General features: G+C 35.9%; 2 protein-coding genes across 2 annotated transcripts; one reads left to right on the top strand and one right to left on the bottom strand.

The window, feature by feature from the left end:
* Window positions 1-473: 473 nt before the first annotated feature.
* On the top strand, window positions 474-7,660 carry LOC134238970 (serine protease inhibitor dipetalogastin-like). Its single transcript, XM_062721116.1, has 10 exons — window positions 474-604; window positions 832-1,015; window positions 2,669-2,800; window positions 3,482-3,631; window positions 3,794-3,919; window positions 4,562-4,687; window positions 5,939-6,064; window positions 6,235-6,360; window positions 6,658-6,777; window positions 6,964-7,660. Exons 1-10 carry the CDS (start codon window positions 532-534, stop codon window positions 7,133-7,135), a joined length of 1,335 nt encoding a protein of 444 aa, XP_062577100.1. The 5' UTR covers window positions 474-531; the 3' UTR covers window positions 7,136-7,660.
* LOC134238969 (uncharacterized) lies at window positions 7,455-12,695 on the bottom strand. The gene is made up of 8 exons (XM_062721115.1): window positions 12,607-12,695; window positions 12,065-12,200; window positions 11,781-11,949; window positions 11,089-11,280; window positions 9,552-9,793; window positions 9,138-9,344; window positions 8,315-8,555; window positions 7,455-7,996 (listed from the first exon to the last, which is right to left on the bottom strand). Exons 1-8 carry the CDS (start codon window positions 12,619-12,621, stop codon window positions 7,861-7,863), a joined length of 1,338 nt encoding a protein of 445 aa, XP_062577099.1. The 5' UTR covers window positions 12,622-12,695; the 3' UTR covers window positions 7,455-7,860.
* Window positions 12,696-13,965: the final 1,270 nt, after the last annotated feature.

The following is a 13,965-nucleotide window of genomic DNA, read 5'->3' as shown; positions in this document are numbered from 1 at the left end:
CATGGGAGTTTAGCTAAAATCTTACAAAATCTTCTTCTCAAGAACATGGAAGCCATGATTGTTCATACAGGTAGTGTAGATTCAAGTTTGTTCAAATCGTACCCATTCCCCCTTACCCCTTCTGCCTTTTAGGGGTAGGTTGGGACCACTCATACATTTAAGCTTTTTAATACTAAACTGATTTTTCTTTTTTCCTAACCACAGTACTCAGATGAGCGATATGGCACCCCTCCCCTCCCGGTTCCTAGGAACCTTGTCAAATGGATTCAGCTATTCAAATCAGTAGCGAGTGGAAGCTGTAAGGAATTGGTATTTTCATTTCATATTTTACAAAGTACAGAGATGCAATTTTCACTATCTGCATTAACCCATTCATTATTTAATAACTTCACAAATTTTCGATAATAAATACAATAGTTATCTTGTGTCCATAACCGGGGCAATCCATCAGTTATATATTATACATGTATGTATTTTCCTTCCTGTCGGCGCACCTTGCAGCCAGTGGCATAGATAGCTTTAGACAGAAGGATGGCTATAGGAGCACTGTCTCGTTTGTTGGTTGCTTTTACGATCTGTGTGTCATTTGCTGGATCAGAAATTGGTATGTAATAAAATCTAGTATCATCTTTTGATGCTTTCAAAATGCATTTCCTGTCTTTAAAGCTTGTGAAATCGCAAAAAAGAAAACTTTATTTTACTTTTTGTTGAAGCAGAAAGAATCATGATAATGGAAATCCTTAATTAAATAAAATTTGATTATGAAAGAAAGTTGGAACCTACAGTCTTTCACAAATTAAAGGATCAAATAATGCTCTTATTTTCACAAAGTTGAAGAATTTCAGCAACCATCCCTCGAAAACATTGACAGCAACAAAGTCCTCTTGAAACATCAGCCTTCCAGCGGCATGCCTTACCAAAAAGTCTGTTCTAAGAAGTGTCGTGGAAGCCACTATCAGCCGGTGTGTGGGAGAGACGGCGTCACGTACTCTAGTCCCTGTATGGCCAATTGTTTGTGAGTCAACTCTCTTTATATCTTTGTTTTTTGCTGAGTTACAAATTTAAAAAAAAAAAAAAAAAAGTTATTGCTACTGAATATAGTCTATAGTCTATCTAGGTAGGAAGTCCCGTATTGCAGCTAATGACGATTTAAAGATCAATGCAAGTCCAAGATCAAATTAAGTCAAAAGATTTTTTTAAGGTAGTCCGATCCTCAGGTTTAAAAAATTAGCAGTTTAGTAATCAAAAATACTCATAAAAGTATCTCTGAATCCATAAAGTTATGTAAATTTATCCACAGTATTTCTTTAAAGTTAAAGATGAAAGTTAATCACATCATATAGGGAAAATTGTCAAATCTCTAATATTTTTGCAGAAAAAGCGAATATCAGCAATGACTTTTCTTATTGCAAATTGAACAACAAATATATTTTCGGTTAAAAATCGATAGGTATCCAGGCATTCAGAGAAATTGTCATGATTTTTATACTTTTTTGTCTTCTATTTCCATCATGTATTCTATAATACATAGTGTAAACGGCTTTTGCTATCATTACAAGACACTACAAATTACTTCTTATTTTATATCATACTAAAAAATGGTATCTAAAGCTGGATTCAAGAAAATCTTATTTCTCTAAAACTGTATTAATTCTTTTCCCTTTATAGTGTACAAATGTCAGCTTTTATAAGACCTTTCCTAAGACTTCCAAAAACCTTGAATCTTATGAAGATGAATAAAATGAAAATTGTTGCATGAAAAAATTTCAGCTTCAAGCTTCATTTTGATGTATTTCTAATTAAGTATTAATTTTTGGAGTTATCCTTCCTGTCTGAAAATCGGATATCCTTAAAGTTTTCAAAAGTAGGTAAAACTCCAAGGTTAAACTTGCTTGTATTCAATGGAAGGTCTTGTCACAAGGGAATGGGTTGCATTTTCTCATTATAAGGGTCTGCCTTTGTACGATCTTAGAACTGTTATGAATAGAAGATATTTATAACGTGATACATTGGTATACCTTTTAGTATGTCACGTTTTTATTATGCCCCCTTAATTGAAGATTCTGGATTATATAGTTTTTGCCCTGACCATCCGTCTATCTGTCTGCATGTCTGTTTGTCCGCAAAAACTTTCAACTTACCCATACTTGTAACTTTTGAATGGTCGGAATGGATGGGGCTATGACTTTCATATTTCACAGGTGTATTCCTTGTGACAAGACCTTTCTTCGGGTACCACTAGATTAGACCTCGTGACCTTGACCTTGGAGATTGACCCACTTTTACCACAATGTGCTGAATTTTAAGCTTGGTTATAACTTTTGAATAGTTGGTGCTAGGCTTTCATAATTCACATGTGTACGTATTTTTGTGACATGACCTTTCAAATAGTGAAAAAATATTTGACCTTGACCTAAGAGTTTGAGCCACTTTAAATAAAACTTTAACAATGGCCATCACATTTTTAACCGTTAGTACTAGGGCTTTCATATTTTACAAGTGTATTCATTGTGACAAGACCTTCCTTTGGAGACCAACAATTTTGACCTTTTGATCTTGGAGTTTGAGTTACATTTCAGAAACTTCAATTCTCGCCATAAGCTGCCATACGGGGGTATCAGTGTTTCACAAACATATCTTGTTATTTATGTTTTAATTTCTCCTGTAGCGGTGTTGGGGAGGAGTGTAATCGCCCCTGTCCCTGTCACCCTCGTTCCCTATGTAACTGTGGAGGAGAGGTAGACCCAGTCTGTGGAACTGATGGCGTCACCTACATAAATCCGTGCTGGGCCAAGTGTGGGTTAGTAAAGCTTCAACTATTGAACAATTTTAAGATTTTGAAATTGTTTCTAACCCTTTTGCCAGACCATGACGTACTCTTTTCAATGAATATTCTCATTTTCACAACTGCAATGTTTACAAAATTAAATTTTAATTAATCAGTCTGTATATATATCGGATGAAGATCACAAACAGCGATCGATCTAAAAAAAATCTTTTAACAAAATAAATCTGTGAAGAAGAAAAAGAAGGCATAAACACGGACCCCTGGAAATTCCTGAGATGGGATCAGCTGGAGGAATCTAGATCCCCTGTCGGCCTGTCACATCCGCCGTGATCCCTATGTATGGATCAGGTGGACGGAACATTCCGTAGTCCGATTCAGTATAAACACAAAGGCGTGGCAATTGGTATGAACTATGAGACAGGTCAACCAAAATACGACCCAATATATTTGGTAACAAGATCATTATAACGAACATAGAACTTACAAATAAAAACCTTAACAAGTTTTTTTAGATCCCGGTTACATCAACTTATCTGTCAGTAGCCAGCCTCGGTCTGATTTACTTTCAATTTTAGTATGTTAGTTCTCAAATAAAGTATAGATTTATTTCTTAATTTATTTGATCATGATATCAAGTTAGAAGGGAAATAGAGGTATTTGGAATTCAAAAATCCCCATAAATGGGTTTTTCAGGTTTGCAAGCGTAGCATGCACTGGTGCGTGTCATTGTGAGCCAACGACAACTCCTACAACGCCCCCTGGCTGCAAGTGCCCGCCAGTCACAAGTCTTGTCTGCGGTTCTGATGACGTCACATATGGAGGAGAGTGCATGGCAAACTGCAGGTGAATGTTTCAACAATATTTGTATCTCTGTGTTTTTTTTAAAATATAAATGGGATTTTTAATCAGATTTTAATTAGACGTACGGTTGTATAGTTTTTTGTTTTTTTTTTACAATTTTGAATCAGGCAAGAATTGTATATAGTTGTTTATTTTGTTTTGAAGCGGTGTAACTGTCCAGTGCGAGGGTGCCTGTCCTTGCCCCGGCCCCTGTGAGTGTCCACCAAATATTGACCCAGTTTGTACTACTTCTAACAAGACCATCATTAACGAATGTACAGCCGAATGCTTGTAAGCTTCATTTCATATTTTTTTAAAAAATCATTGAAACACTTTTTCAAAAGGGAGTTGAACTTTTGATCATCAAAGAAGAATTTTGTAATTTTGGTTATTTTCAAAATAAGGGCTAGATATCGAAAAAAAGAACACTTAATTCGTTATCGCACATCGGCTTTGAAGTCGATGGCACGATGATCGATGGTATACTGAGATGACAATGGTCGACGGTGATGGAGCGATGGTGTTGGAGCTTCGCTTCATCGTCATTGAATCACCACGTAAAGGGCATTGCATTATCGTCATCATTTCATCGCGACATAGCGCTACCACTCTATTTTGTGTCATTGCACCATCGTTATCAATGCACATTCAGCACAGCGCCATGTCATCATTGCCATCGCACCATCAACCCAAACTTCAATGCTGCAATAGTGTACCGGGGTATTGTGTGGCACTACCCGGATTTCATCGTTAAAGATGAAATAAATCAAATAAATGTAGTACACTTGTATTATGATAAGGGAAAACTTCAGACAAATCAAAGTTGGGGAGGAAAAATGTAATTTTAAACTTGATTATTTTTAATGCAATGTCTGTCACCAATTATTCTTTTAACTTTAACATTGAACAAACAAAATTTTTTAAAATAATTAGGGAAGAAGAAATTGCTTGTAATGGGAGTTGTCCATGCGAGAAGAAATGCGCATGTCCAAGAATATACAACCCTGTATGTGGAACAGATGGTATAACATACGCCAATCCGTGTCTAGCACAATGTCAGTAAGTACTGTCAGTAAGTACAGCGTGTTGGTAAATACTCAGTACGCATTATCAGTGTCTAGCAGTCTAAAGTCGCTGTCAGTGATTGATAGTTTTGTTAGTAGACAGATTTCATAAAAGATATGATATCAGTGAGTAGACAGGATTGCAGTGAATAGACACGATGTCAACTAGTAGCCAAAGTATGTAGACACAATGTTAGTGAATAGACAGGATTGCAGTGAATAGACACGATGTCAACTAGTAGCCAGAGTATGTAGACACAATGTTAGTGAGTAGACAGGATTGTAGTGAACAGACATGATGTCAGCTAGTAGCTAAAGTATGTAGACACAATGTTAGTGAATAGACAGGATTGCAGTGAATAGACACGATGTCATTTAGTAGCTAGAGTATGTAGACACAATGTTAGTGAATAGACAGGATAGCAGTGAATAGACACGATGTCAACTAGTAGCCAGAGTATGTAGACACAATGTTAGTGAATAGACAGGATCGCAGTGAATAGACACGATATCAACTAGTAGCCAGAATATGTAGACACAATGTTACTGAATAGACAGGATTGGAGTGAATAGACACGAGGTCAACTAGAAGCTAGAGTATGTAGACACACTGTCAGTGAGTAAATGTTGGCAGTGAGTAGACATCGTCAATTGCAATGAGAATAAATGTCAATAGGTAATGACTGTCAGTGGTTAGACACAGAGTCAGTGAGTAGACAGTGGTAGTGAGTAGACAATGTCAATAAATAATGTCTGACAATATGGAACAATGTCAACAAAAAGACAAAATTTCAATGAGAAGACACAGTGTCAGCGAGAAATCCCTAGCAAGAAGCACGGGGACTTGAGACAGTCCTAGCAAAATCGGGTAGATCTATATAGTATAATAGGAGATGCCCGATTTTGCTAGGACTGTCTCAAGACTATGTGGCAGGAAGTAGACAGTTGTAATTTGTAAACACAATTTTAGTAAGTAGTCATTGTAGACACAATATCATCGAGTACAGTCGGAGTAGGCACATTGATACTGAGTGGAATTACTGTCAGTGGTAAATATATAGAGTCATTAGGCAAGCTATAAAGTCAGCAATCTTTTCTTATGACAATTTAAACGAAAAGAAAACCTTGTCCGTGGCTTTTATGTGGATATTTTTAACATACACTGGTATAATTTAATTTTTTCAATTAAAAAATCGCAAATTTTTATTGAGAAAAGGAGTTACTGTAGTTTAATTTTGTGCTATAGGGAGGTACCGGCAGCCTGTCCCGGGGAGTGCCCCTGCCCTGCTTCCTGTAACTGTTCGGACACCCTCGAACCTGTCTGTAGTACCAGAGGACAAAACTACACCAATGCATGCGAGGCAGCGTGCGAGTAAGCTGACAGCATGTCAAGCGCTCTTGTTTTTTCTATCCTATAATTGTATTCTTGTCTTCGGTATTTAGACCTTAGCTTTAAAGTGCTGTTCGCATGCATATATACTTGTATCACTTTCTAAAATAATTGTTAATCATGATCAAAAATAAAGTTTTGAAACGTTGCAGTGCGGCCACCATTGCCTGTAATGGTACGTGTCCTTGCTCAGAGCCTTGTGCGTGTACAATGGAGTTTGCTCCCGTCTGCGGCACCAACAATGTGACGTGCTCCAACAAATGTCAAGCCAAATGTCTGTAAGGATCCAAATAATCTCTGTACATAAATTCAATTACTTAAAAAAAATACGGATATTTTTTTATTCGGATATTTTTTAAACTCCGAATATCTAGTTCAAAAATTGCAGTTGAGCTAGGTATCTATTCTATCATCCATGTTTAATTCAATGTATAAGATATTAATATACAAGTATTGGTACTGCATGTACTTTGTTATTTTAGTATTCATGATAACTTAAAAAATTAAAATTTTATGGTGAGGCAGAAACTTGGTTTTAAGCATGTAAGAATTAATCCAGGGTCACGTGTTTATAGGAACGTGAGCGTGGCGTGTCAGAACGAGTGTCCGTGCTGTGACTGTGAGGGGTACCCGGACTTCCTTGTCTGTGGTTCGGACGGTCTCGTCTATCTCAATCCCTGCAAACTGGAGTGTGCGTAAGTGTCGAAAATTAGACATTTAAGTTTGCGACTGCTTATACAATTTTCGTGAGTGTTACAAAGAGACCCACAAATTAAAATATCCTCTACGGCAATATCAACGACGGAATAATTTCCCTGCAATCAAATAATTTTCAACCCAAAGAAAACATGTGATTTTACAGTCTTTCATTTACACTATAGGGGTGTGAGGCTGGCATGTTTTGGATTTTGCCCCTGCTCTGAAGGAACAGAACGCCGGAAATCAAGCGTTGTCCGGTCAAGTAAGGACCTAGAGCTTCAGTCCGACAGAGACCGGTCATTACTCTCGTTGATCAATTCCCTTTGGCACAATATTCCAAAATCTAGAAATTGACCAGTAAAGACATAGTCACTAGATACACTGATAAATATTTTTGCTTGACATCTATTATACCTAAAGAAAATACATTGTATAAAATATTTAGTACTTTTCAAGGAGTATTCCCCTTCATCAAATAATGAACACTGTAAGGAATGCAGACCTAATTAGCCTTCAAAGACAGCTAGGATTATCTTTATTGTTTTCAATTTCATCATTTATTCATAGTAAGGAAAGAAAGAATTCATAATTTGCTTGAATGACATTAAAAATAAACATGCATTTGCTATAAATGTATTTAACTGTATATATAATTTTGAAAATTGTTACCGACACTGTGAAGAAAGCGAAAGTCAAAATGAAGCAAGAAAGTATTTTATTTAGAGAATTTTAGTTTTCATTTCTTTTATATTGAGTAAATGTTTTTGACGTTCCCTTCAAATTTTCCATTTCTATATAATAATCAGCATTTAAATAAACACTGTGTATGTATTAAACTTTGTAATATAAATTGACATCAATAAAGCATTTATCAAATTATTTCTTTTAACTGTTATTATATTATATTATTATCACTAAGGAATGACAAATCTCATTTTTATGCACCGGAAATCATTCCCTGTACAAAATATATCGCTCTCTCTCTCCTGCCATTTTTTGGGGGGCGAAGAATGTTAAAACCCTTGGTGACGAAATCCCCCGGGACGTAAGAGTTAATACTGATATGAACCACTGCTTCTTCATACGTAACACGGTTTGGAGAAGTCGCTGCTGATGATGGACTTAATGGCGGAGTAAGTCGAGGCGATACCGGCCACGGCTCCCAGTAGAATGATTTCAATGTTTAGGACCTTAACCCACAGCGGAAGACCACGACTGAAATAAACGGACAAGGGATTAAAAAATCGAATGGACCTATCAGAAGCCAACGTCGCAAGCCACGGGATTTTGTGTCATAAAAAGCATGGTTTGCTGATATGGATAAAACAATAAAGTAAATTAATATGTGGTTATTTTTGCAACATAATTTTTGAAATTAGGGTGTATTCGCTCAAGCAGATAAGAAGATTTATAGTTAAAATATATGAATCAATTCTTTTCAGTTTCTTCTCACAATTGCTCCTAGTGATAAATGTAAAATCTGGAACAACAGGTATTCTTATATCTAGGGTTTACTGTACAAAGTCCTTATACCTTTCTTCATCTGGAAGACTAATACTATCAGCCTTGTTTCCATTTATGATTTCCACCATGTCCTCCTGACGAACAGACTTAAGTTTGAGATAGAACAGAGACGGACAGATGTAGGCTAACAACGTCACCGTGGATCCGCCCACTAAGGATAAAATGGCGCCAAATGTGGGGATCGTTTCCGCCATGAAAAGTATGAAGGCTACAACCACTGACCTAAATACACATCGCTTCCACGTGAAATCTAAGGAGAAAGGTTATAATAGGCATATTAAATTCTGATAATTAAATCTGAGTATGATTTTTCTATCTGAAAACAATCATGCGTACAGATGTTTGAAGTAATGAGCCTCTCCGTTTTTACTGTAAACGTGGTAAATACTGTAAACCACCAAATTTTCGCGACACTTTATTTTCGCAGGTTATATATCTGATATTTTAAAGCGGGACTACTGATTTTCGAAGTATAGATCCTATACTTATAAAAAAAATCCGAGAGAATAAAACCGCCTTGCGTAATTACGCTAAAAATAAAGTTCTGGCGAATAATAAGTGATTTACAGCACTTTTTTTTCCTGTGAGCAATACCTCGTTTTCCCGAAATAACGCAAAATGCTATGATGACAAGATATTGAGCTCTCGTGGAAAACTAAGAAATAACTGATAATAAATTCTTTTAGAAAAAATGAAAAAATTATCTCTTGACTGGACAGTTGTTTTTATCAATGGAACATAAAGGCAAAGAGTGATTTTCAATACTGTGTAATGGGGAAAACACCAAATTGCGTATGCTGAAAATACAATAATCTCCATGCTGAAGTCTTACTTTTAGGAACCCTGGCGTATGACTCTAGCTCCTGACAGAAAGGGTTGATAACAATCAACAGACCGAGAAGTAAGTGAAGTGTGATCATGACCTCCACGACCTGATTAAGGCGCCCGCCATTAGGCATTAGGAGAATGTTCGAACTGACATTCTTGCCGTAGACAAAGTACGCAATGGTGGATATAGGAAGGTACATCAACATCACAACTTAAAGAAAAGACAAAAATATATCAATCAGAAAGTGACAATCGTTGCACAATTTAGTGATAATCGTCCGAAAATTGAAATCCTGCAATACACGGTTTCAATTATTACGCACCGTTCTCTCTCTCTCTCTCTCTCTGATGGAGAGAGGAACGAAGCGTACTCAACCTTGGATTTCTGACGAGAGATAATCGTAAGTTATTAGCATACTTATATATCCTAGTGTCACAGCCCACTTGAAGTCACTGGGTTTCTTCATGTCTGTCTGGAAGGTTGGAAAGGCAGGGTGGCCCCCAAAGGCAAATACGATAGTCCCAAACGCCATAAAGAATGGCTCGAACTCTGTCTTTGAGTGTAGTATAGGGTCATATGTTCCCTCATCTAAAGCAACTTTGATGATAAGTAGAATACACGCAACAGCTGTAGCAAGTGTTGCTCCCACCGCAACTGGCCTATAGTAATGATCGAGATATAAAGTTCTCCCAGTGGTTAATTAATGAACAAAGTTTAAGGGGAAAAGGATTGCAATGTATCAAGTTTTTAGTTCTTTAAAAGTACTTCATCCATACAAAATTATGTCTGACACATTATTTTCCAAGAGATAAAAATGCACAAGTATCATTTCAGCATAAAAAGTCTTTTAGTCCAGTGAGAGTTACCTGTCTTATCAGAGTGTCAATGAACCTTAAGATTTAAGAAAAAAAAGTTTAGCAAAAGAACGAGGGCGCTTTTGATTGGCATTCGGCAGGAATCTGGGCGTACTTGAAAGGTGAAATTCTTTTTCGACAGTTTACTTGAAATTTTAATTTTTTTTTATTTATCAGTTTCCTGTGCAATAGGATAGGAAAATATTTTTCAGAAAGAGAATTTTGATTTGCTAAAAAATAACTTGAAAATTGGCTGGATCAGACATTTCGTACAAAATGGTACGTTTTTAAACATTTCTCTAAATTTTTTCTATCTCTGGGTCTTCTGTCCATAATTTTTAAGCGTTATATGTGTGGATTTTAATTCAAAGAAACTAATAAACATTTGTAAAAAATGGAGAGAAGACCCAGAGACCATGAAAAATGAACTTTTCCCAAAAAAAACCAACTGTGTAAATGTGATGCATCTTTCTCCTTTTAAAACCTTATTAAATGTATACCGGTGATAGCTCAATTATGTAGACTGCCTGTTCAGTGTACTAGATGTGAAAACTTTTTGGTTCGAGCCTCGCATTGGGCGTTAAATTTTTTTTAAAATACAAAAAGTCAATGATTTTGTCAGTTTCATTTTATGTACTGATGTATTAAAATTTTGAAAGATTTTATATTCTGGTTCAGTTTGGTTCTAGAGCGAAATCAATTCCAATCATATAATTTTACAACACACATCTATGCCTTTAATTTTATATGTTTTTTTTTTTTTTTTTTTTTTTGTGAAACACTAATTAGTTGTTGTACCTCCTTGTAAAAAGTAAACGGTCATAAATGTTACAATCTAACTAGGTAGTTCAAACTAAATGAAAAAAAACTTCTATGGATGTGTTTGTAAAATCTGACAAGCTATGTTAGCCAACCAAATCATGAACATTTAAACCATAAATGTTTCGTACAAATGATTCCTGCAGATTACACGCCAAATATGCCCATCTTCTTTCAACATACGTGCTTCATTTTTTACTTAGTTTTTAGGGAGGGTCTAGATTTGATTTTTTTACTTCTGTTATTCATCAAAAAATGCAGCAATAAACATTACATCTTACCAAAAATCGACCGGAGTGCCAAACCATGTAAACGGACAGATGACGGCAGCTAGAATGATCAGCCACACGCAGAAGGACAGATCGGTGCCAGTCCAGTCTTCTATCAAATCCTCTATGTTCCCTGCAGCCAGGAGCAGGAAGACTGTAGACACTCCAAACAACGTGAAGTTAATGGAGAAGGAGACCACATATCTAAAATCAAAGTACGGAAAGTACTGATAAACTATGTATGTACATTGTTTTCTTTGGCGGATGTAAAATTTTGTTGTTTTCGTTGAAATTATCCTTGCGATAAGAATAAAATGGGTTTATAAGTTAAATAACATGCATGAGAATGCAATGAAAATGTTAACTATATCCCTGGACGAGTAGAGCACGTCTGTGTAAAAAAAGGGCATTAGAGGCGTGTTTATTAAAAATAAATTGCACGGTAAAGACACAGGAATCAATCATCATTTAGAAGACTTCGTTGAGACATGAAGCTGAAACACTTGAATCGCTCTAACTGAATGTTTGGAAAATTCCAGAGAACACACACACTTCCCAATATGCTTATTTTATTCTAGTTGTAATATATACCAATACTGAGTAGACCTCTGCGAACACAAAGAAGTGAAAGAACTCCAGGTCTTGCCACACGTTTGATAGACAATGTGTATACATGTATAATAAAGGCATTTATTTGTTTTAACCTTCCTTTCTTCCCAAAAGTCTTTTCTCCTAGCACTGGGTATGGATTTGGACAATGCTCTTTGTATTGTGGGTATCTTTCTCTAACAATTAGCCATGCCTGTCCCAGAATGCTCCCCGTGTAGGAAGACAGGAGTGCGCATGCCACAATCAAAACGAGGCCGATCCAACCTAGAGAGCAAGAAAATTTCACAACGCTGGTCATTTTTTGCATGACATATAAATTATCTGTAGTTTTTTAAAAACGTTTTTAAAGAACCATGCATGAAACAAAAAAGCTACCTACCTGAGTCATCGATGGCTTTGGGGAGGGCTAACACCCCAGACCCGGCGATTTCACCCACAATAAAGAAAGCAGCGAATGGAATAGACAGACCTGATGCATGCAAAGGAATAGGGCCGTGACTGCCGGAATCGCTCAACTGTGCTCAGATTTTAAAAAAAATGTCGATATGATTTATATATAATGCATCTAAGTCATAAATAACAACATTTGTCTTATTCATATTATGTTTAAAAGTTACAACTAAAATATGAATCAAAATGAAAATAGAACATTGGGAATAAGAAGTACATATGGGAAGGTGAATGTTGAAATGCATTTGGAAAAAAGCTCAATCTAATTGAAATTAATTTGACCTTTTGATCCGCTCCAATTTGATTGCTCAAACTGGAGCCGGTCAAAGATCTAATTTTAATGAGATTGGGAAAAGGTCTTTCTGACAAAGATGCATTGGTCTCTGGGTATGGTCAGTATGGTGTATAAGTATCCATTGATCTACAGTGCTTTGATGTGTAATATTTCTTTGTATACACTGGGTTACTTACTTGATTATCAGCCATTAGGCATATATATTTAAACCAGTTTAGCTAAAAATAAACAGTATCTTTATAAATCATTATTTTTTTATGTACATTTAATAATTTTCTAAAAATTTTCTTCACCCTGTGTCGACTCACTTATATATGTATTGTGAAAAAAGTTTGGAAAAAACGCTCTATGATAGGCTTTGATGTACTTATGCGGGAATTGATATTCATTATTACAGTACTATTAATTAATCCCGAAAATAAGCATAAAATTTTAAATCTACCCGATAATTTATTATTTTGGAAAGAACTATTTTATTTCTATTTATCCTTTCTATCATAACTTAGACATAAATCCACCAATTGAATACTCAACACCTTTTCTGTCGATGTTTTTTTTTCTGAGGGCGAAAGAATCCCCCCCCCCCCTTATTCCTCACCACCATCACACAAAAAATAAAATATATTGAAAAAAGTTTTGTATTCCGGCGTAATATTTTTTGCATAAATTCGATGATTAATACAAGTATGTGAAAATTATCCATACTAAAGATGACCTAAAACATTGACACAACTTCACTTGGTTGACTCAGGGTTGAAACATCGTTAATTTAGTACTGGGAAAAGACCTGAAGTTATAGAGCACTTGACTTTCAGATAATTACTTCAGTGGCGTAGCATCGTTTTTGAAAGTGGGGGGGGGGGCAGGCAGAAAAAAAATTTTTTTTTACTTACCTGAAAAAGTTGACAAGCAAAAAAAAAAAAGGGGGTGGGGGAAAAGTTGCCCAGAAAGCGAAAATCCTATTTCGTGGGGGGGGGGGGGGGGTCAAATTTTTATCAGTGTCAACTACTTCTACTTTCAGTACCAATTCTAACACTACATTTTCGGTACATTACTAAAAGTGGGGGGGGGGGCAATCAGGTTTTCAATTAACATTTCCTATAGTATAAGTAAGGTTGGGAAAAAAAGTGGGGGGGGGGGCAGGCCCCCCCCTGTTGCTACGCCCCTGTACTTTATAGGTATTATAGAACTATTCAAATCAAGAAAAGAGTTGGATGAAAAAGTAAGGTAGAATGTCTGTCAAGCAACAGTAAAGAGTGCGTAAAAAGCCTCTTGTAAAAAAAAATTTCACTTGTCTCAAGTACAACTTGATAATTTTCAATTTATCTATTACACCGTGTATTGATTTTTCGTCAATATCTTTATATACGAACTGTTTTATTTACAGACAATTTGTACAAACGTTCATATTGTAAACATGTATTTAACAATTATATAAAAGTGACGATAAAGCAAAGCTTTATTCTGATATTTGATCATAAACACAGTGTCGCGTCAATCTTGCTACGATCCTCAGAATTGTGTTGAGGTGTTTG

This window comes from Saccostrea cucullata, unplaced genomic scaffold, assembly GCF_032062105.1.
Source record: "Saccostrea cucullata isolate Sc308-1 unplaced genomic scaffold, CSIRO_AGI_Scuc_v1 ctg658, whole genome shotgun sequence".
NCBI lineage: Eukaryota > Metazoa > Mollusca > Bivalvia > Ostreida > Ostreidae > Saccostrea > Saccostrea cuccullata.
The sequence above is the reverse complement of the archived record's forward strand: the minus strand, read 5'-3'. Positions and strand labels throughout refer to the sequence as shown.